Source organism: Juglans microcarpa x Juglans regia, chromosome 1D (genome assembly GCF_004785595.1).
Source record: "Juglans microcarpa x Juglans regia isolate MS1-56 chromosome 1D, Jm3101_v1.0, whole genome shotgun sequence".
Classification (NCBI taxonomy): domain Eukaryota; kingdom Viridiplantae; phylum Streptophyta; class Magnoliopsida; order Fagales; family Juglandaceae; genus Juglans; species Juglans microcarpa x Juglans regia.
The window spans coordinates 1,617,377-1,640,775 of NC_054594.1; the positions used below are offsets into that span (position 1 = coordinate 1,617,377).

The 23,399-nt window shown below is 34.5% G+C and overlaps 2 protein-coding genes across 6 annotated transcripts; both read left to right on the forward strand.

Annotated features, from left to right (window-relative positions):
- The first annotated feature begins 5,842 nt into the window (after positions 1–5,842).
- LOC121249962 (polyadenylate-binding protein 4) lies at positions 5,843–7,403 on the forward strand. Its single transcript, XM_041148851.1, is given in 4 exon segments — positions 5,843–5,897; positions 6,014–6,223; positions 7,077–7,182; positions 7,185–7,403. Coding segments are annotated over 4 exon segments (447 nt in total). The 5' UTR covers positions 5,843–5,885; the 3' UTR covers positions 7,304–7,403.
- A 12,216-nt stretch (positions 7,404–19,619) lies between these two features.
- LOC121249503 (floral homeotic protein APETALA 2) lies at positions 19,620–23,041 on the forward strand. 5 transcript variants are annotated; one of them, XM_041148221.1, is made up of 10 exons: positions 19,620–20,697; positions 20,790–20,815; positions 20,939–20,969; positions 21,100–21,187; positions 21,378–21,523; positions 21,670–21,714; positions 21,828–21,919; positions 21,999–22,177; positions 22,286–22,481; positions 22,567–22,781. In XM_041148221.1, the coding sequence occupies exons 1-10, from the start codon at positions 20,174–20,176 to the stop codon at positions 22,635–22,637; spliced, it is 1,398 nt and encodes a 465-aa protein (XP_041004155.1). In that variant the 5' UTR covers positions 19,620–20,173; the 3' UTR covers positions 22,638–22,781. The 5 variants fall into 5 exon arrangements, with proteins under 5 accessions (XP_041004155.1, XP_041004161.1, XP_041004146.1 ...); XM_041148227.1 differs by having other exon boundaries at positions 19,621–20,697; positions 22,573–22,781; XM_041148212.1 differs by having other exon boundaries at positions 19,622–20,697; positions 22,286–22,477; positions 22,573–23,041.
- Positions 23,042–23,399: the final 358 nt, after the last annotated feature.

A 23,399-nucleotide genomic window follows, 5' to 3' on the forward strand; every position in this document is an offset into this window, starting at 1 on the left:
CCCAAGGTGCTTCAGGTCTGGGACAACAACTATTATATTGCCAAGGCCCTCTTGCTCTTATCCCTCCTCAAGTAATTACTTTTTTATTTAAGCTAATTACTTCGTTTATATGTTCAATTTTGGTTCTATGTTTACACTTGGGAAAGTTCTTTTAAATCTATTTTCTCTTCCAAGTATTGTCTGCTTGCTTATAACAGTTGATATTTTACCACTTTGTTCTATATCTAAGGGCTTCTTTCTTTCGCAACTCCTTTCATTTCATATTAGAAGTCATTTTGGTATTGTTTCTCCTTTAGTTTTCACAACGTTTCATGTACCTTCTCTTTGTCACTATCACATCCTAAAACCATCTTTTAAGAATGGATTACTTGAGTAAATTAGACATATTAGTTTTCCCTTTCTATTTGCCCATTCCCTTACCTCATGCGGTACTCCCCCCATAAAGTTATCATTTTTGCTAATTTTTTTATATTGATATAGTGATATCAAACAAGCCCTAATCTTATGTTGAGACTCTCACTCCTTGACCATGCTCTCTCTCTCTCCTCCCCCCCCATCTTTATATTGTATTAAATCAGGAGCACACCGTGCAAGCCACCTCATCTATGCAAGCTGACACAAGTCATCCCAGTAATCAACAAATCTTACATTTACAAGATGATTCCAGAAGCAAACCAGGATAGCATTCTGTTAGGATTTTCTGTAAAGTTTGTTAGGCATATATTCTTTATTCTTTTTCTTTTTTTGCTTCTTGCATATACTAGATATAGAGTAAATGACCACAATTGTACGACCATAGTTTTTATCAATACAGAGCACATTCATTCCTCTACTTTCTTCTTTGTCAAAACCAAAACCAACATGGTACCAGAGCCATAATGGCTTTGGACAACAATAACCCACAGCCTCCTCCTCCCCCTCCTCCAACTAACAAAAACCCTAAAGATCCCTCTAGTCCATACTTTCTTAATCCGAAAATGGACCTGCAACTCTTCTCACCAGCCACCTTCTCACAACTGATAACTACCATTCCTGGGCATGCACCATTCAACCCTCATTATGAATCAAAAAGAAATTGAGATTTATTGATAGTAACTTACGGGAACCTACTACTCCTAATGATCCCTTGTTAGGACCATGGCTTGAATGCAATGGCATGGTGATAACTTGGCTTCAAAATGCAATGTCATTGGAAATAAAAAATAGCGTCGTGTATGTTGATACCACTCATGACCTATGGCTTGAGTTGGAACAACGATTTGCACAAAATAATGGTCCTCGAATTTATGAACTCAAGCAGTCCGTTAATTCTCTTGTTCAAGGTGATGATTCTGTCAGCCTCTACTTCTCAAAATTGAAAGGGCTTCTCGATGAACTTCTCAATTTTGAATCCCTCCCATCATGCACTTGTGGTGCCAGGAAAAATGTCTATGAGCACCAACAACGTGATTGGTCCATGAAGTTTCTCATGGGGCTTCATGATTCATTTACCAATATCAAAGCTCAAATTATCTTGATTAAACCCATACCAAGTCTAAGTGAAGTTTATGTCTTGGTTCAACAGGAGGAAAAATGCAAGCAACTTTCCAATCCTCCCACTTTACATGATACCCTTGCCTTAGCAGCAAAATTCACTTTCTTCTCTAACCGAGACAACCCCAAACCACATGGCTCTCCAAGGCAGGAAAGACCATTTTGCAACCACTGTAAAATTCCTGGTCATTCCCTGGAGAAATGCTTTAAGGCCAATCCAACTCTTGAGAAACCCATGTGTACCCACTGCCAATGGTTGGTCACACTGCTGAACGTTGTTTTAAGTTGCATGGCTATCCACCTAGCCATAAACTATTCACTCGAGGCAACTCCTTTGCTAAACAAGTCAGCTTCTCCAACCAAGAACATATCAATGAGGATTCCCAAGTTGTTCTCACCAAAGCGGAATATCAACATCTCTTGGCTTTACTGCAACCTTAAGCTACACAACCTTCTGTTAATTAGGTCCAAATTGATTCCACACCCTCCTGCCCCTCGGCTTCCACCATGACTGGTATGAATTTCTATTTCTCAACCTTTCAATCCAATTCTCCACCAACTACTACCATCCCTTGGATAATCGACACATGAGCAACATATCTTTACACCAGTCCACTCAGTCACGTGTCTCTCAATGTCAAATTCCCATATGGTCATCATGCACAAGTCACCCACAAAGGCATTGTCCATCTCAGTGACAAACTCATTCTTCATGATGCTTTATGCATCCCTACATTCAATTTTAATTTGATTTCAGCAAGAAAATTAACACAAGATCTTTCATGTTGTCTACTATTCTTCACTAATGAGTGTTATTTATAGGACATTTTCTCTTGGAGCACGATTGGGAAGGGTGAAATTCACAATGGTCTATACCACCTCAAGTTGACAACAGTTTCACCTACTGCCCTCTCCACTGTTTTTTCTGCTTTACCATGTAGTCAAATTTCTTTTTCTAACTCTGCTACTTCCCATCCCAATGACCAACAGCTTTGGCATTGTCTAATGGGTCATCTATCCAATTCACGACTTTCCTTGTTACAAAATGACTTATATAATCTTGCTGTTATAAATACAAATACACTGTGTACTGTCTATCATTTTTCTAAGCATCACCGTCTACCATTTCCATCAAGTGAACATCGCACTTCCAAACCTTTTGATCTCATACATTGTGACATAAGGGGGCCTTGCGCTAAAGTAGCATACGATGGTTCTAATTTTTTCTTAACCATTGTAGATGACTACACAAGATGCACTTCGTTGTATTTAATGAAAAATAAATCTCAAACCAGACCTCTTCTTCAATCTTTTTGTTCTCTCATTGAGACCCAATTTCAGTCCAAAATTAAAATCATTCACTCAGATAATGGAGCTGAATTTGTAATGACTGATTTTTATTCAAAACAAGGAATAATTCATCAAAAAAGTTGTATTGAGAGTCCCCAACAGAATGGTGTTTTCGAACGCAAAAACCAACACATTCTTAACGTTGCCCGAGCATTACATTTTCAATCTGGCATTTCACTTTCTTTTTGGAATGATCTGGTGTTAACTGCCACCTATCTTATCAACCGCTCCCCCTCCCCTAATCTACAAAACAGCACTCCATATAAATTGCTCTTTCAACAAACATCAACATATACTCACTTGAAGACCTTTGGATGCCCCTGTTATGCATCAACTATTAAATAAAATAGCCACGAGTTTGATTCCCGAGCTAAACAATGCATTTTACTTTGCTACCCTTTCGGAATCAAGGGTTATAAGTTGCTGGATTTAGCCACCAATTCCATCTTTCATTCCCATGATGCCATATTCTATGAGCAAATTTTTCCTTACAAATCATCATCCATTTCCAATAATCATAGTAGCACATCACATTCCACACTATGTTTTCCTCTTCTTGGTCCAACCAATCCCTTACTTGCACACATTCCTTCCCCATCTAACACTTCCATTTTTACCTCCCAGCCCCATTCCCCTCCCACTTTATCCACCCCACAGTCACCCATCTCTTAAACTACCCCTCTCGACATTCCCTCTGCACCTCGAAGATCCACTAGAGCAAAGAAACAGCCTTCCTACTTACAGGATTACTCTTGTCAACAAGCCATTGTGACTCCTCCTTCACAATTAACTTCCAAGATAAAAGGTAAGGCTTCTCTCTATTCTTTGTCCTCGTATTTAACTAACAAAAAATTCTTTCCAAAACACGTTGCCTTTGCCGCTGCCATTCTTCAAAATCCTGAACTCACCACCTATTCTCAAGCCGTGAAGCTTTTAGAATGGCGCAAAGCCATGGATGATAAAATTGCTGCTTTCCAATTGAACCACACTTGGGATGTTATTGATCTGCCTATTGGAAAGAAAGCAATTGGTTCCAAATGGGTTTATCGCCTCAAATACAACTCGGATAGCTCTACAGAAAGACACAAGGCACTCTTGGTTGCTAAAGAGTATACCCAAGAGGAAGGACTCGATTACCATGAAACATTTTCCCCCATTGCCAAACTTGTCACAGTCAAATCTTTATTGGCTATCGCTGCTATTAAAGGCTGGAGTTTGCATCAATTTCATGTAAATAACGTCTTTTTACATGGGGAATTAAAAGAAGAAGTATACATGAAGATGCCTCCTGGCTACTCACTTCCCAATCAAGACAAAGTTTGCAAGTTAAAGAAGACTTTATATGGCCTCAAGCAGGCTTCTCGACGATGGTATGCCAAATTCTCTTTATCTTTGCTTCAATTTGGTTTTCATCAATCTTAAGCTGACTACACTCTTTTTACCAAAGGAAATGGCCATTCATTCATTGCATTACTTGTCTACGTTGATGATATTATTGTGGCCTCTAATGATCTCAAAGTTGTTTCTGATTTAAAGGATTTTTTAGCTAACAAGTTCAAGATTAAGGATCTTGGTCATCTAAAATATTTTTTGGGCTTAAAGGTTGCCCAAAATCCTACTAGGATACAAATTTGTCAACGTAAGTATGCATTAGATATATTGCATGACGCTGGTTTGCTTGGTTGTAAGCCAAGTTTAATCCCAATGGATCCAAATATTAAACTATGCAAAGATGAAGGTCGATTGATGGATGATCCTAGTGAATACAGAAGAATGGTTGGCAGACTCCTCTACCTCACCATTACACGACATGACCTCTCCTACTCAGTTAATCTTTTGAGTCAATACACGGCATCGCCATGAGTTCCCCACCTCAATGCTGCTTATAAAGTGTTGCAGTATATTAAGAAATCTCCAGGACATGGTTTGTTTTTCCTGTTTTTCCCATCCTTATCTTCATGTCACTTGACTGTTTATTACGACTCTGATTGGGCATCATGTCCTGACACCAGGCGTTCCACAACAGGCTATTGTGTCTTCCGTAGCCAATCTCTTGTCTCCTAGAAATGCAAGAAACAAACAACAATATCAAGAAGTTCTGCTGAAGCATAATACCGCTCTACGGCATCTTCTTCATGTGAAATCATATGGATCAAGTACCTTCTCGCTGATCTTCAGGTCCTCCATCCTCAGCCAGCTACACTCTATTATGATAGCAAATCAGCTTTATACATTGCATCTATTCCCATCGTCCACGAAAGAACCAAACACATTGAATTAGATTGCCATCTAATTCGGGACAAAATTCAAGAAGGTGTTCTTTCCACAGCCTACACACCATTGAACTCTCAACTAGCAGACCTCTTAACTAAGGCTCTGATTTCCCCTACGTTCTACTCATTGTTACTCAAGATGGGAGTTACTGACCTTCACTCTCCATCTTGCGGGGGGATATTAAATCAGGAAATACAATCATCACAACAGCACACATGCAAGCCACCTCATATATGCAAGTGGCCACAAGTCATCCCAATAATCAGCAAATCTTGCATTTACAAGATGATTCTAGAAGCAAACAAGGATAGCATTCTATTAGAATTTTCTGTAAAGTTTGTTAGGCATATATTCTTTATTCTTTATTCTTTTTCTTTTTTTGCCTTCCTGCATATACTATATATAGAGCAAATGACCACAATTGTACGACCATAGTTTTTATCAATATAGAGCACATTCATTCCTCTGCTTTCTTCTTTGTCAAAACCAAAACCAACATATTGTTCCATGAGTTTGATACACCTCCCTGTGTCACATTTCCATTATACTAGAATTGATCTTCTTTCTATAATTGTCAGCCTGGATTTGTGTATCAGCAACAATTAGTTCCTAGGATGAGGCCAAACTTTTTTGTCCCAATGGTCTGACCAGGTCAGTAGAGCCAGCGTCCAGGTGGTAGACGGTCTGGAGCAGGGACGGGCCAACAAAACCAGCAAGCCCTTCCACTAATGCAGCCACAGGTGGGCAATAATCTGTAATTTAATTGTTCTAGTTCTTGATAAATTTGAGAAAGGTCATATTGAAACTAAGGACTAGAAACATTATTTTTTCTTTTTATCCCAATGCTTGGAAATAGATGCTTCCTAGGGGACGTGCCTATCGTTACCCTCCTGGTCGTACCATGCATGATGTTTCCATTGCTGGTGTTCCTGAGGGCATGCTCTTTGTTCCGCACGACATGGGTGGAATACCATTTAGAGATGGTACATTTTCACAACCTATGGCAACTGGCGCTTTAGCTACCGCACTTGCTGATGCAACACCTGAGCAGCAGAGGACTGAGTTTGCCCTTTTCAAGTTGCAATGCATCTATAGAAATGCATAGTTGGCTGGTAGCATTTTTTTAAGAGAAATATAATTTTATTAATGAAAAACCTCGCTTATGGCAGAGGAAAACTGTATTGAAACATCATACACCCTTGACAATGTCAAGGTGTTGAGTAAGACTGTAATATATCTATAGACTATCTACACATGAGTAATCAAATTTTGCCGAAGGACTGGTAGGCCCAACTTGTCTATTCTCAACATGCCAACTAAAACTCGTGGTGGATCAAAGTTCCTCAAGAAAACGCCCTCAGAATTTGGTACCTCCCCCTTATTCTTCCACAATGTCAATATTAGCATGGAGTCAGTGTCCACTTCCACTTGGTTGATTTGGAGCCTTTCACATAGCTTTAGTCCATCTAGTAGAGCACGGACTTGGAAAAGCCTGCAATAAAATCACCCTCTGCACTTCGAAAACCCCACCCCGACCACATTGCCCTGGGTTACCCAAGCAACTACAGTCGATGTTTAATTTCACAAACCCTGGATTCTGTTTGGCCCACCTTAGAATAGTGGCTCTTGGTACTTCAGTAGGAGCAATAGAGATTCCAAGCTGACTTGTTCACCAGATTTTTTCCGGTACTTCGGATTGTGAGTGGTCCCCATTCTCTCAGCCAAAAGGCTCCTGATCTTGTGACACACTACTTCCACTGTCTCCAATTTACTTTCCATACGGGTTGGTAGCATGTTACATGATTATTTGTAGTTGTGGTTTAAGTATTATGTTTAAACCCAATCTTTAAAAATGATTATGGTAGAAGTCACCCCATCATTTTAACCATGATCTTTGTTTTATTTGTTTTTGTGCATAGCTGCTGGGTGAAAATTTATATCCACTGGTGGACCAGTTGGAACATGAGAATGCAGCAAAGGTGACAGGCATCCTACTGGAGATGGACCAGACTGAGGTTTTGCATTTATGGAATCACCAGAAGCCTTGAAAGTGAACGTTGCTGAGGCCATGGAGGTTTTGAGGAATGTCAATCAGCAGCAGCAATTAAATACACCCCAAATGACCAGATGGCTTCACTTTCGCTAAACGATGCCCTTGTTTCTTAGAGTTTGTAGGTGGGGGCGGTGGGGGCTATATGCTTTAGCTGTATACTCTTCAAAGAACTTTGCTTTTGAAAGCAAGTTGTTTTTGTCTTCAATGCCGGTGAATGCAGACCTTCTCTTCTCTTCTCAAGAATAGGATTTATTCAGTTGATATCGAACCTATGTATGGTGGCGTAAAATTTGAAATTAGATGAGATATTACCTCTGTATCCAAATCGTACCTTCAACGTTTTGGAATCATTATGCATGCCTTTTGGATACCTTGACACTGTTGTCTGGAACATTCAATTCTTGGCATTATGATTACTGATGCCTTTTAGTGGGTCCGGCAGAAAGCTGGGAAATTGGTTTTCCTATCAGATCAATAAGCTTGTTATTTCATATTTGATTTCATTTTTGTCTCCGCGATTAGTACTTGCATTTCTGCTTTTATGAATGGCACTATCATTTTGGACCCAAAAGAAACGAATGGAAATGGTGGGAGATATCTTGTTTTACAGTGTTGTGCAAACAACTAGCACGGAAAAATAGTTGTAAACCCTCACCAAACTGATGCTAAACGTTCTCTTTCAAAAGCAAACAGGGATATGCACACCATCTCAAAGCTGTAGTTCAGGAGATGTTGGATAAGTATAGGGATATAAGGGTTTTTTTTCTAGAGAAATCAAGACACGAGAACTAATCATCTTAATTAAGTTCTCAACATCTAACAACCTTAAGCTCAACATACAACAATTCAATAGAGACGATGAATGATGTGGTACTCTCATCCTATCTTAGCAAGCAATGTGATTTAATTGACATATCATGTTATGATAGAACGAGAATATGGCGTATTCGTGCTCCAGAAGCAAAGTTACATCTTTCTAAAGAATATCATTTTTACAGTTTTATTTCATAAAAACTTGGAAATGTAGATGTAAGTCGCAAAACCAAACCAAAAGGGAAATGAAATCAAAACTTCAATTCAGGATGATTGCAAGAACCAGCCCCGATTCAGTCCAATTGATAATAGTAATACACAAGTTCAATACAGTACAAGTCTACCAGTTATACTTTCCATGTTTTATTTTGAATGAACTAAAAGAAATGTATTCCACGTCATCATATTGGTTCAGACAAAAACCCAATATTTTCCATGTGTTTATTTGGACTGAACAATTCAAACGTACTCTGTGCATTAAAATGTTGCATCACTACTGTAGAAAATATTTTAGTTATAAAATAATTACATAAAAATAAATTTATAAATTGATATAACTTGATGTGATACATCAGATTGTAAAGTTATTTTTATTATAAAATAAATCTAACAGATTCCATCAAATCATATCAATTTAAATTACTTTATATATATTTTTTTTTGTCTATAACAGTTCTCCATTTTAATACATAAGAATTATTTGATTCTTTTATTAGAAATTAAAAAGAAAATTAAAAAAATGGGTCTCTAGACATCTTCCGAAAATGAAGAATCAAGAATTACCGAGCCAAAAGGACATTGACGAATTTATTCGTTATATTGGCATTATCTATTTCTCTGAACCAAAAGAAAAATGTGGCCCTCAATACATAGGACAAGAAGGATATTTCTCATCCACACAATTTAAAAAAAAAAAAAAAAAAAAAAAAAGTAAGAGTTCTATTTTGGAGGGACCAACCGGCCGGCCCAATCATGCAAATGGGCCACTTCGGACAACCTGTCATATGAGAAATATTATAAAATTCCAAAAGACCCACTAAAGTAAATGTCTGACTATGAGAGAGACGTTGAAATCCGAAATTATCCCATAGGATTCCTTGGTTCGCTGGCTTTCTAAAAATATAGAAATAGATGTTACTCTTAGGATATGTTCTTTCCTATTTATAGGAACTGCACGTGACTGTCCCTATCACGTATCCCTTCCTTACTTATTATCTTTTTTTTACCACGCTCGATTTGGACCTATCACGTATCTCTAGGGTTTGAATAATACATTAAATTATTAAATCTCTATTTTAATACTATATAAAATTATCACTTATTTTAAAAAAATAATTGAATATTTATAGTTATAAATTATGTAAATATCACGCAGTTCTCTTGAAAAAGTAAGTAAATATAAGATGCATATGAAAATTTAATTTTTTAATAGTAGACTCTACTCTATTTTAAAATCAATGTACAACGCTTGCACAATCAATGACTGTATTTAGTATTACTCTTTTAAAAATCTAAGCCGATAAGAATAGGTAGATTTAATTATTTCTATTATATTATTAACACTAAACATGTAAAAATGAGGCACATAATAATAATAATAATACTAATAGTGTTTGAAAATTTTCAAATAATTATAATGAATTTTACAATTTGTAAATAATAAAATTCAATTAACATGGATTGTTGTAAAGGTATTGCTATTAGGAAATATTTTGGCCAAAAAGAAAATTACATAAAAGCATCGGTTGGAACAGTGATTTCCCTCTTAATTGTGATGCGTGACTTCCAGCCAGTTGTCTTATAATTGAAATAGAACACATAACAACTATACAATGTTGCAAATATTTGAAGTCGAGAGATCTCAGAGATTGTATTGTATTTCGTTGATACGAGAAATTTGGGAGACAAAAACCAGTAGAGCAAGTACAGAAAATAGTTTGGAACAAGCAAGAAGTTAGTTCGTGAACAGAGGTAAACGGTTAGGAAAATAATTTATATATAATATTTTTTACAATATTTTATATAATTATATTTTAAATAAAAAATATTTTTATAAAATATTTTATAAAAATAACATCATTTTATAAAATTATTTTTATTTTATAATATTATTATACAATATATCGTATATATCATTACTCAAACGATTAAGGACAGAAAATGAGAGGTGGGCCTGAAAATTGCATAATTCTATCTTTATTCTCTATTTCTATAAAGTTTTTATCTAAATGGAGTCGTGTAATTATTTTTTACGACTCTTTGTATAATTATATTTTAAATTAAAAATATTTTTGCAAAATTATTTTAATTTTATAAATTTTTATATAACAATATCTCTTATCTAAAATATAATTATATAAATAATTTATAAAATAATTGTATGCGTATCTTTTTGTATTCAAATTTTAGAGTTTAAAACTTTAAACGAGAATCATATCACAAGAATAAATCGTACATTATTTATAACTATTTGAATAAATTTTTTAAATAATATTAAATAACTCACAGTTGTTATATGACTCATTTTATTCGTTTATTTATTTTATTTTCGAGTTTTAGACTTCAAATCAAAATTTAAAAGAAGTATTATTATTTACTATCTCTGATCATATTTACTGATGTAATACATTTTAAATGATTGTTCATTTAAATAGTTGTTATACGGACCTATTATAAGGATGAAGAAAATATATTTATAAATCTTATTTATAAATAGTTATAACACACTACCTATTCATATCAACTATACTAAAAAGTTATTGGTGTTTAATTTTTTTTTTAAAGTTATAATTGATCTCATTATAAGCATTATGTTAACACACCGATTTATGTATAGCAAAACTCATAATGATGTTATATCAACATGTATATTTAAAGGTTATAAAATCTTAAATGAATAGTAAGATCACTCAACTTTAGATATGAAACAAAAGAGACTTTCATTGAAGAATCGGTAATGCTATATATACTCGTGGACCTTGCATTTATCGCATATATTTATTATTAAAAAAATAATTTTTTTATATGAATCTTATATTTATCAATTTTTAAAAAAAATTACATGAAAATTACACACTATAATACTGCAAATATCACTGTCACTTTTAAGAATTATTATGTGTAATTTGAGAAAAGAAAAATTCTTATTATTAGTTACTATTCACTATCCTTTATTCTATATCTTATAAAAAATATTTTAATATTTTATAAAAATATCTCTATACTCTATAAAAAAAAAAAAAACTATAAATATAAAATATTAAAATAAATAATAATTGAGGCATAGAAAACTACCTATTCAGGCATAGCCTCGCCCGATTTCATTGTTGGAACGTTGGAGAGAGAGAGAGATTAGACGGAACAGACGCATTTAGGTTGGGCCTACTGGAATTTTGTACGGGTGCGTTGTGACGTGGCCAACCTCTTTTTTTTTTTTTTTTTTTTTTTTTTTTACATCTTCTTTCATTGGGAGGTGGGGCCCACTTCCAGACAATATTTGTTATATTTTAGTAATAAATATATATTAGAATATAATATGATTTTTTATAGTATTTAAATGGCTGATATTTTTGAGTAATAATAATATAATAATAATCGATGATGTCAAGGATGATGAAATCTGTTAATATACGAATCTATCTATCAATCTTCCTATGGTTTTTGAGTCAGATGTTAGACCCACACTCTGCTCTTTCGCGTTCTCTCCACGCTGCCAATTCCCCAGAAAAATCCTTTTATTATTTTAGGTTTATCAGCTTTTTACCCTATTTGTTAACACCTATTTTAAATAAATTACAAATAAGAAAGTATAAAGATACATATGCAAACTCATTTTTAAAATTATGAACATTATTTTTTAAAATAATTTATAAAAGTAACATTATTTTACAAAAATATTCTCAGCTTAAAACATTATTATATAAAAAAATTCTTCAAGCATATCATATCACAAAATCTGTTCTAAAATATAACATTTCGTACAAGATTTATAAGATGAAATAGCCCATCTCACATATTTGCAAAGTTATGGTATTTATATTCTTCCATATTTTATCAAGTGGATAACTATAATATATGAGTTATGCTACTTATCATTCCACAATACACACTATATATATTTTATTTTTTATTTATTTTTATTTTATTCCTATTAAACTAATTGAGTTATTCTACTTATCATCTATAAATCACATATTTATTATGAAAAAAAATTAAAAGAAATGTGGTTTGTGGGATGCCGAGTATAATTATTCTTATATTAATTATTAACGTCTTATCTTATTATAAAGAAATTATGATAATATAATTTCTAACTTAACACCGATTTTTAATATGATGAAAATATTTTAATTCATTGTACAGTAATATGAATAAAATCTATTTACAAATATTTTTATTGATATACCAACTATATTATTGATGTAAAAGCATGTGACATCAAATTTAAAAATAAAATTAATATTTTGATTCTTTTTACGAGTATAATAGGCTTAACTGGGGGTGAGAGTCGGCCGGTTCGAACCGAAAAAACCGACCGGATTAGACCAACTCGGGATTGGGTCTGGTCAATCTCGGTCCGAATTGCATAGGATCGAATTCATTTATTCCAGTCCACGGTCCAGGGCTTTTTCACCCCGGACCAGACCGAATGAAAATAAAAATATACATATTTTATAATTTATGTATATTAATTATATAATAATTGTATATAATTAACTATATAATTTTCATCTAACCTAATCCTATCACTAACTCACCATTAAGTAATTATTAACTAATACTAATATTTATACTATTTATACCAATACTAATAGTCTAGACTCTAATATGGTATAAAAAAATACTAATAATCTAATATAGACTATAGTTATACAACTTATACTTATACTAATATAGTTATAACTTATACTAAATCACTATAACTAATATTACTAATATATAGCTATACTATTTTACTAATAGTCTAACACCAATACTATTATATAGTTATACTAAATTACTAATTATAATAAGTTAATAAATAATCACTATAAGTCTATAGAGTATAACTATATATATTTAGTATCAATGTATTATTATATTCTTTAATATATTACTAATACTATTAAGAGTTATAGTATAAAATATAATATATGTATAATTTATAAATTTATAATAGTAAGGATAATTAAATAAATTATGCTTATTTATAATAGTATGTTAAGTATGTATCTTTCTCAATTATGAATGTAATATGTATGGATAATTAAATTATTTATGTTTATTACTTTATATATAAAATGTTAAAAGTTGTATATGGCTCATTATGCATTAACATTTAACATACTTTAAGTTAGTAACAAAGTAATAATTAACACCATCAATATAATTATAGCTAAACTAAATAAATATAGTCTATAACTATAATTATAAATTATAGTTAAATCACTATAAATCTATAAGTCTACTGTCTATATATAGTATTAAATTATTAATATCACTATGAGTCTATGACTAATGACCATATATTATTATATAATATTAATATCACTAATAAATTATTAATATATATTTAGTAATAATAGTATTAGTAATAATTTATATCACTGTATTATTATATAATATACAGTATTAGTATCACTATATCATTATAATATATATATATATACACACTATAAATCCATATGTAGTAGTAACAGTAACACTATTATAATATGATATATAGTATTAGTATATATTAATATATTATAAAAGTTACAGGATTATAGCATAATATATGTATAATAGACTAATAGTATAGTATTAATATTACTATAACTATACCTAATAGGCTTATAGGCCAATAGAATGATTTATTAATCATATTACATATACAAAATGTAAAAACTTAGAAGTTTAAAATATTGAAAAATTGAAAATTATCATAGATTCATAGAAATTATAGAATCATAAATTATAATATATTGAGTCATTGACAATTTCACATACTCTAAGTTAGTAACAAATTAGTAATTAACATTTAACATCATAAATATAATTATCATTAATTATTTTTTAATGAGTTAATTAAATAATCCACATTAAATAGTTTATTTAATTTTAATTTTATTAATTTAAATAAAATTTTTAATTAATTTTTGTGCCAAAAATATACAAGTAAAAAACACACATTTGAGCTGTCTTCCCAGAAACGGCGTCGTTTGGTACAAGCAATTTTGTACCAAACGATGCCGTTTTTGTCACTGCATGCAAAAAAAAAAAAAACTGTTTCACAAAACCCAGTTATTTTTTCAATTTAACGTGCTTAAAACGGCGCCGTTTAGGTCCAATTTAGAACCAAATAGTGTCGTTTCGTTATAACTCAGCGTCTTCCCCCTCCCCGCCCCCCCCCCCCCCCCAAGATTCATTTCTTCTTTTTACTTTTCCCCAATTATTCGTGAGAAACCCTGAGCGTCACGATCCCCCCTCTTGCCCCTCCGTCCTCTCTATTGTAACAGGCTCGCAGTCACAGCTGATTGGTACCCTCTCTCTCTCTCTCTCTCGACTTGCAGTCACAGCCCCTAAAACCGATTGGTTTGAATCTTTGATCTTGAATCCTTGATGTATTTGTTACGTATTTTGTATTTGTTAAGAACTTAAATGTTGATGTATTTATTGTTATGGTTTTTTATCTTGATGTATTTGTTTTGATCTTAAGTATTTTAATTTGTACTTGTATTTGTTGAATCTAAAAACCTCGATACAAGACAATATTCTTACATGTAATTTGTACTTGTATTTGTTTTGATCTTATTTTCACTACATGGATATAACCATTTATAAGTTATTTGAATAGAGCTACTTGAATTTATTCTTAAACGTAATAGTATAATAATTTTGATCTTACATGCCGATAGTATAATAGTTTTGATCTTACATGCCGATTCTCACCCTTACTTATGACATAGAACAATATTTTTAAACATTTGAACATAGCCACTTTGAATCCTCAACTTATACTTTCATGTAAAATTACTTCATATGTTGGCAATTGAGTTGAATTGATCTCATTTTAACAGAGCCCAATAGAATTTATTTAGATACTGAATTCTCATTCATTTTCATCTCATTTGAACAGAGCCCCATGGGGTCTTCTACAAATGATGTGCAAGAGTCAACACAAGACATGTCTCATCCCATCCAATGTAAGTAATAAATCGGTTGGTGGGTCACAAAGTGGTAGAGTTAGGTCAATGGTTTGAGATCAATTTACAAAAATATCAAAAAATGATTCCACTAAACCTAAGGTTGCTTGTAATTGTTGTGGTGTTTCGAATGCATGTGATATGAAGACCAACGGTAAGAAATCCATGAACTATCACATTGAGAAGCAATGTTTGAAATACCCGTTTAAAAAGACGAAAAAGTCTCAGACGACTCTAGGTTGGAAGGTGGAGGGAGGAAGTGGTAGTGGGGGACTTGTGCCCATTTCATTTGGTGTTGAGGCTTGTTGACAAGTTTTAGCAGAAATGATTATTCTTGATGAGCTGCCCTTTAGGCATGCTGAAGGGGAGGGTTTCGTGAAATTTATGCTTGTGGTTTGCCCTAAGTGGGTATGGATTCCATCCCGTATAACGGTTGCTAAGGATTGTTTTAGTTTGTTTTTGAAGGAAAAGTAAAAGTCGAGAAATGCTCTTCGAGGACAGCAAATTTCCATCACCACGGATAGATGGACATCCGTACAAAACCTAATCTATATGTGCCTTACAACACACTTTATTGATAATGATTGGAAATTACACAAGAGGATTCTTTCATTTTCTTTGGTTGAAAATCACAAGGGTGATACACTTGGTAAGAGCATAGAGATGTGTTTGAATGATTGAGGGCGACAAAAAAACCAAGTATATGAGAGACACGGTCTTGAAACATGAATTCTTGCAGGTTCGATGTTGTGCCCACATTTTGAACTTAATTTTTCACGAGGGATTGAAAGAATATTATGAGTCTATTACGAAGGTGAGGGGTGTTGTGAAGTATGTTAAATCATCTCCTCAAAGGTGGAGTATATTTATGAAATATGTGGGGTTGGATATTTAATTCAAAAGTCAAGTTTGCCTAGATGTACCGATTAGGTGGAACTCTACCTATCTTATGTTGGAGAGGGTTTCAAAATTTAGAAAGGCTTTTGATCGGTTGGAAGAAGAAGATTCGTGCTTCCTTGGTAGTATTGGAGATGACGATGTCGATGATGAAAATGTGGTGAGTAGGAGAAAGTCAAAAAAATTAAGACCTCCCAATTCGATTGGGAGAATGTAAAGTTGTTTGTGAGGTTTCTTCAATTATTTTATGATGCAAATTTACACTTCTCAAGGGTAAATATGTAACTTATAATATTTTTTTTCCAGGAGTTGGTTAGTATTAAAGATGCTATTAACATGGAGTGTGAATGTGAGATTAATGGCCACAAATATGAAGAAAATGTTTAAAAAGTATTGTGAGAACTTGAAAAATCAGAATATGTTGTTGTATGTTGGGGTTCTTTTTTATTCTCACTACATGATGCGATATCTTGATTTAGGGTTGGGACAAATGTATGCACATGATCAATAAAAAAAAAATTGATTTCAGTTGGAGGGTGAGAAATGCATTTATCTGCATGTATGAGGCATACAGGGAAAATGAATGAGAGAGTTCTCCTCAAAGTCAGCGTGCAAGTTCCCCACATGAAGATGTAGATTCTTCAGCTGACAAGATTGCTAGTAGAAGACACATTTGATGGCTCAATTTAAGCAATAGTTACAGTCAGAAAACAATTTGGAAAGTAAGTCAAAGATTTATAGATATATAGCTGAAAAATGTGAGGATCAATAGGATAGTTTGGACCTTCTAAATTGTGGAAGGTGAATTTAGTTAGATATCGTGTACTTTCAAAGGTTGCACACGATGTACTTGCAATACTGGTATTTATTGTAGTCTCTGAATCTACATTTAACACTGCGTGTAGTGTACTTGACCCTTTCCGAAATAGTTTAAAGTCGATGAGTGTTAAGAGTCTCATATGTGCACAAAATTGTCTTCGTTCTTGTTCTACTCCAATAGATCTTAGCACTTTAATAGATGAAGTGGAGGAATTTGAGAAACAGTTGGATATGGGTATGTAATGCATTTACTTTTGATATCTTTTGATATCCAAGTGCCTACCACCCACCAGTCATTCCTTAAGAATCTGCCTCCCAGAACCAAAAACTTTTCTCTCCTCCCATATACTTATCTGCATGAGGAAAAACTAGATATAAATTTAGTGGTAATTTCCACACAACAAAATCAAGTGTCCAGTACATATTAAATGTCATAAGTGTGGATTACATATAAATTTAAAATCATACCAAACAAAAACATTTTTTTCATAGGTCAATTTGAAACTTATAAAGAATATTTGTGCTTAATTAAGATACCCAATTTAAAACTCCACTTAAAGAATATTTGGAGGATAATAATGATCATATAGATGGACCCAACAACTACCTCTTGCACCTAACAAGCATGTGTAAATTGGTACAATTTACCTAAAGGGTTCTCTCTCCATATTTTAATTGGGAACATCCACATAATATAACAACTGATCCAATATTTTATGATCTTGAAAAGTTGTGCAGGTAAATGCATGAATATATACATATATATATATATATATTGATAATGTATTAAGCATAGGTCACTTGTTTCTATTTTTTTTTCCTTCATTTTGAAAAAAGTCTCAAGGTCGAGGAGTTTGAAACATTCTGATATATAGGCTGAGTATAGCACTAGAAGATTATTCTTTTACTGATAGTAATATGTTGCCTCTGGACAGTTGAGGAAGCATTGGCATGTGCATACTACAATGCATGTAACAACAAGCAACTTTGTGGTTCTGATTTCATTATGTGTTTTGTTAGTAGTTACGTTGTAAGGAATTTCATTTGGTTTATAGTCTATTGGGTTTATATATATTTGTGTTTTTTATTGATGTAAATATGAGAGGATAAGACAGTAAGAGCTATGTATTTATGTAATTATATTTTGTATTTTTTTTTTCTTTTTCTATTTGAAGTTTTAAATTTGGATAAATTGGATTATTACTTATTAGAGATTTTACTGATTAGGGATTGTTTTAAATTTCTTTATTTCTATTTTTTTAATTTTATTACTATGAATGATTGATAATCTTGTTTAAGTTGTTTAGAATGGATGGATATAGAATTTGTAAGTAAATCATTTTATTCAAATTTATTGCATATAGATAATTTTTTTTAATGATTATTTTTATTTTCCCTTCAATTTTTTTTAATGTATTTTTAGATTTAAAATTGGATAAAATGTTAATGGACTGAAAAAGTTAAACATATGATATAGGGATTGGGCCATTGGCCCAGTTGAGACAGTGTTGGATCGATAGGACCGATTGGACTGTCCCGTCCCGATTGGGACCAAAAGACCAACTAGTCCGTCCTGAATGGGACCAATTCGGTCCTTATACTTTTCGATCCAGTTCAGGATGGAAAAATCCTGGATCGAATAGGTCTGGTTTGGTCTACAAAATCTCTTCAAGACTGACCAGACCAGATCGAAATCACCCTAGGCTTAACAATAAATGATATGTTACACACAAAACTTAATTGAAGAGAAAAAAAAAAAAAAGAGATAGTAATAAAAAAAATAATGCGAATTCTCTCATCCCATATAGAAGAATAATATATATTTTCAATTTATCAGTATTTAGAGAAATGTAAGATAAGTTAGGTGCATACAAGTTGAAAACGCGCTGTGGATTGAGAGTAGGAAAGGGAAAGAGAGTCATAAATACGAGGTACAAAATAGGAAGGCCAGTGGCCACAAGAGGGACGAAAGAGGCAAAGGTGGCCATCTTCCCGTACTCTTGGATTGGACCTTTCGGGAAAGGGGTTTCCTTTTTCCCACCATTATTCCCATTTCCTCTTCTACGACCAAACCCTCTCTCTCTCTCTCTCTCTCTCTGCGGCCTTCCCTTCAGGCACTAATAATTCTACACAACACAACCTCCTTCCTAAACCGCCCCCTTCTCGTTAAAACTTTTTTTTTTTTCTCGGCATCTCGTTAAAACATTTTATTTACTGATATCTATATACCTGTGGAAAAGTAACCCACCGGAAAAAAAAAGTGAGAAAAAAAGCACAAAAAAGAAAAGTTTTGGAGATGGATGGGAATGGAGATGGAGGTGACTTGTGGCGTGAATGATTGGTAATTACTCCTTAGCTAATAAAGGTAATTGAGTAATTAGCTATCTCTTATGGTTCCTGTGCTGTCTATTTCCATTAGTGGGTGGGTAGTTTAGGAGGGGAGAGAGAGAGAGAGAGAGAGGATGCTTTTCGATTTGGTTAACGTGGGAAAGTTGTCTAAGGAAAGAGATGGTTCTTTCATTTCTTTCCCATTTTCCCAACTAATGTTCTTTGTAACCCACCAATAAGAAAAACAAAAACAAAAAAGAAACATCATTTGCAGTCATAAACGAGAACAGTAAAGTTCGTACACGAAGTTTAAATAAACAGAAAGGACGGTTAAAATAAAAAAGCCCAAGATAGAGAAACGGATTTATGAATGATTAACAAGAAGAAAAAAAGAGCAAAAAAAAGGTAGGAGCAGTGGTAATAAGAGAGAGAGAGAGAGAGAGAGAGAGAGAGTGTGTGTGTCTGTGAGTGAAAGTGAATTATGAGTCACTGAAAAGAAGATGAAGAGAGGCAAGTGGTTAGAGAGAGAGAGAGAGAGAGAGAGAGGTAATACGGAGAGGGTGGGTTGCTTTCGGCTATAAGCTTGCTGCTGAAACTGGCTTCGTCTTGCTGTGTATTGGACAGCGAGGGATAAAAAGGATCTCGGAACGCCTCAACCTTTTTGCAACACACACCCAACGCCTCCCTCTCTCTTTCTTTGTCCTAGGTTTTCTGCATAACTCTGATCTTCTCAACCTTCGCCTCTTTCCCACACATCTCTTCTTAGAAAACAACTGAGAATTTTGTCTTTTTTTTTTTTTTTTTTATTCCTTGTTTTGGTTTTCCAACATATATATTCTGGCTTCTATGGGAGAATAAGGATCTGAATTTGTACCACGGAACAATAAGGTCTTGTCATTTAGAGAGATCACAACGAAGACAGGGAAAAAAAGAACAAGAAAAAATGTGGGATCTTAATGACTCGCCTGATCAAAGGCGAGACGACGAATCCGAAGGCTATTCTTCCCAGAAGACCTCGTTTGATGGAGATGATGAAAAGGGAAAAAGGGTCGGATCCGTGTCGAATTCTAGCTCCTCCGCGGTGGTCATCGAGGACGGATCGGACGACGATCAGGACGTCGAAAGAGGGAAAATGATCAAGAGGCGGGGAGGCAGCAACAGCAAGTTATTCGGGTTCTCGTTCATGGAGAGCGACCCGGCACCAGTGACCCGTCAGTTTTTTCCTGTAGACGAGTCAGAAATGGGAGTTACAAACGATGCCGGAGCTGGTCGCACTGCTGCTGTTGCGTTCCCTCGGGCCCACTGGGTCGGGGTCAAGTTTTGCCAATCGGATTCACTTAGCCCGGGAAAGTCGGTGGAGGTCTCGCAGCCCATGAAGAAAAGCCGGCGGGGACCGAGGTCGAGGAGCTCCCAATATCGCGGTGTTACGTTTTACCGGAGAACTGGCCGGTGGGAGTCTCACATATGGTTAGTCTTCTTATACGTGTGATCAACGAATCCTGTCTTCTTCTCTTCTACGATTGGCATATCACAGTTGTGTTTTGTTGTGCTTAATGCAGGGATTGCGGAAAGCAAGTTTATCTGGGTAAGACTGGCTTTATGTTTATGTTCTTTTTTTCCTTTTTTTTTTTTTGGTGGAATAAATTGAATTCTTTGCCTTTGACTGTTGAGAGTATAAATAAGTGAAAAGAAATTATCCTCATTGCAGGTGGATTTGATACTGCACATGCAGCTGCTCGGTGAGCTCTTTGCTTCTTCCTCTCTTTGTTTAATAAGCATGTTCTATTAGCTCTCTTTCATCTTGAAGCGAATGAACGAATAAGATTCACACTCAAAAATGTGAAATTGAAAAGAAAAATTTTTGTACAGTGCATATGATAGGGCGGCCATCAAGTTCAGGGGTGTCGAGGCAGACATCAATTTTAGCATTGAAGACTATGAGGAAGACTTGAAACAGGTATGACCGTATGAGAGAGAGAGAGAGAGAGAGAGAGATTTCTCATGGCATTAAACTATGTTATCTCGAACGTTTTCTGTTTTCCTTATCATCTACAGTATATTTATGATATGCGGAATTGCTATTATTTGTTTATTAATTTGGCAATTGAAATTATATCATTTACGAATGGTGGTGTGTGTAATTATAGATGAGCAATCTGACAAAGGAAGAGTTTGTGCACGTACTTCGCCGACAGAGCACCGGATTTCCGAGAGGGAGCTCCAAGTATAGAGGTGTGACCTTGCACAAGTGCGGAAGATGGGAGGCTCGAATGGGCCAATTTTTAGGCAAAAAGTAAACCTTATCTTCATCTAATTTAACACCAATCTCTTGGACCCCCGTCTGGCTTTTCTTCCCATCTTTTTCTCTTTCTGTCTTGGTGTCGTGTATGTTCCTTTCTCTTTTGAGTTGTATAACCAAATCTTAATCTGATTTAACAGATACGTTTATCTGGGTTTGTTCGATACCGAGATTGAAGCCGCAAGGTGTGTGCTTTAATTTTCACTCTTCCTCAATTACAGTACTTCCGGCATGGATTGTATTGGTCAAGAATAAATATTGGTTCGGTGGGAATTTAAAGTTTCCGGTGCACATGTAGGGCTTATGACAAAGCTGCAATTAAGTGCAATGGCAAAGAAGCTGTCACCAACTTCGACCCAAGCATCTACGAAAGCGAGCTTAACTCAACTGGTAAGTATTAATTTCAATTTAAAAGACGTATCTGCTTTTTTAGTCTCGGCCCCTATTTCATTTAGAATATATTTCGTAGAATCTTCAGGTAATGCTGCTGCAGATCACAATCTTGATTTGAGTTTGGGCAATTCAAACTCAAACCAGGGTAGTAATTTGGGATTAAGGAATAATGATAATCACAATGATGCAATGGGACAGCGTTCGGCTCCAATGCAGTTCGAAGCTAATTGGCAGAATGGAGGGCTTATGCCTAAGGTTCATTTATCTAATGACATGGTTTTAGTTTGATTCTCATGCTTCTGAATTGCGCTCAAATTTGCTAAAAACCGATCGTAATTAGCATGTTCATGATGTTGTATCCAGGAACAATGTAGTAGAGGCGACAGTGATGGGTTAATGGAGAATGAAACCATGCAGCTTCTGAGCCTAACCCATCTTCAATCTCCACCATCTAGATACATGCAAAGATATGGGCAATTCAGGAGGCCTGAAGAGACCGAGACCCAGATGCGTCCCAATTTATTTCCCGAATACCTTAATTCACCCAATTATCAAGTGGGTATTGCCTATTAAACTCAGTACGCATTTTTTGGGGTACCTATGATGAAGATATTTTTAAGGTAAATTGTCACATTTTTAATTAGGTTCAGCATCCAAGCAGCAGCTTTGGAGGCCGAATTGTTGGTGGAGATCTGTCACTGTCTATGCAGAATGAGCAACAATGGCAGCCCGGTCCTTCCCCCTTGTTTGCAACCGCTGCAGCATCATCAGGATTCCCACCAGCTCACATTAGAACCTCTCAACATTGGCCGTACAAAAATATTGGATTTCACTCTTTCATGAGACCCTCCTGAATCCGATCGATACATATATATATATCCACTTATGCATGTCCAACGGTCTGCTTATGATTTGATCTTTTCGGACTGCATGCCCCCATTTTATAGCCAAGCAAGCAAGTAAAAGATCAATGATTTTTCTACGTATTTTTAATCATGTTCAGACAAGTAAATTTGTTGTATAGAGAATCGGAACGAAGAAACTCCCAACTTTACCGGGAATGCTGGTCCTTGGTCAAACTAACTACTACACAATGAATCACACAGCAAGATTTTGATCTAGCGTCTGACTGAAATTCACTTGTGTTCATAATTCCTTGAGATCTCTTATGTGAACGATGTTTTGCCGTCCCATGTTATCTAATTATAAGCTGTGCACGCTAGTTTTCTTTTATAAGCTATTGGCATGGTTAACCATGCCATATGTGATCTATTTTTATGCCTTTTTCAATTTATTCCGCAGATTGGCATCGATCCTTCTGAAGTTAGGATTTTTTTATGAGCGGTTCAAATTTTAGGGTATTTTGATTTTTTTTGCAGCTTCTCTGATGGAGTAATGCTTGTAGCGCTCTAGCTACATGCGTACACCCATTATTGTTAAATGTCAAAAGTAGTGAAGTGAAAGACTGGAAAAATCT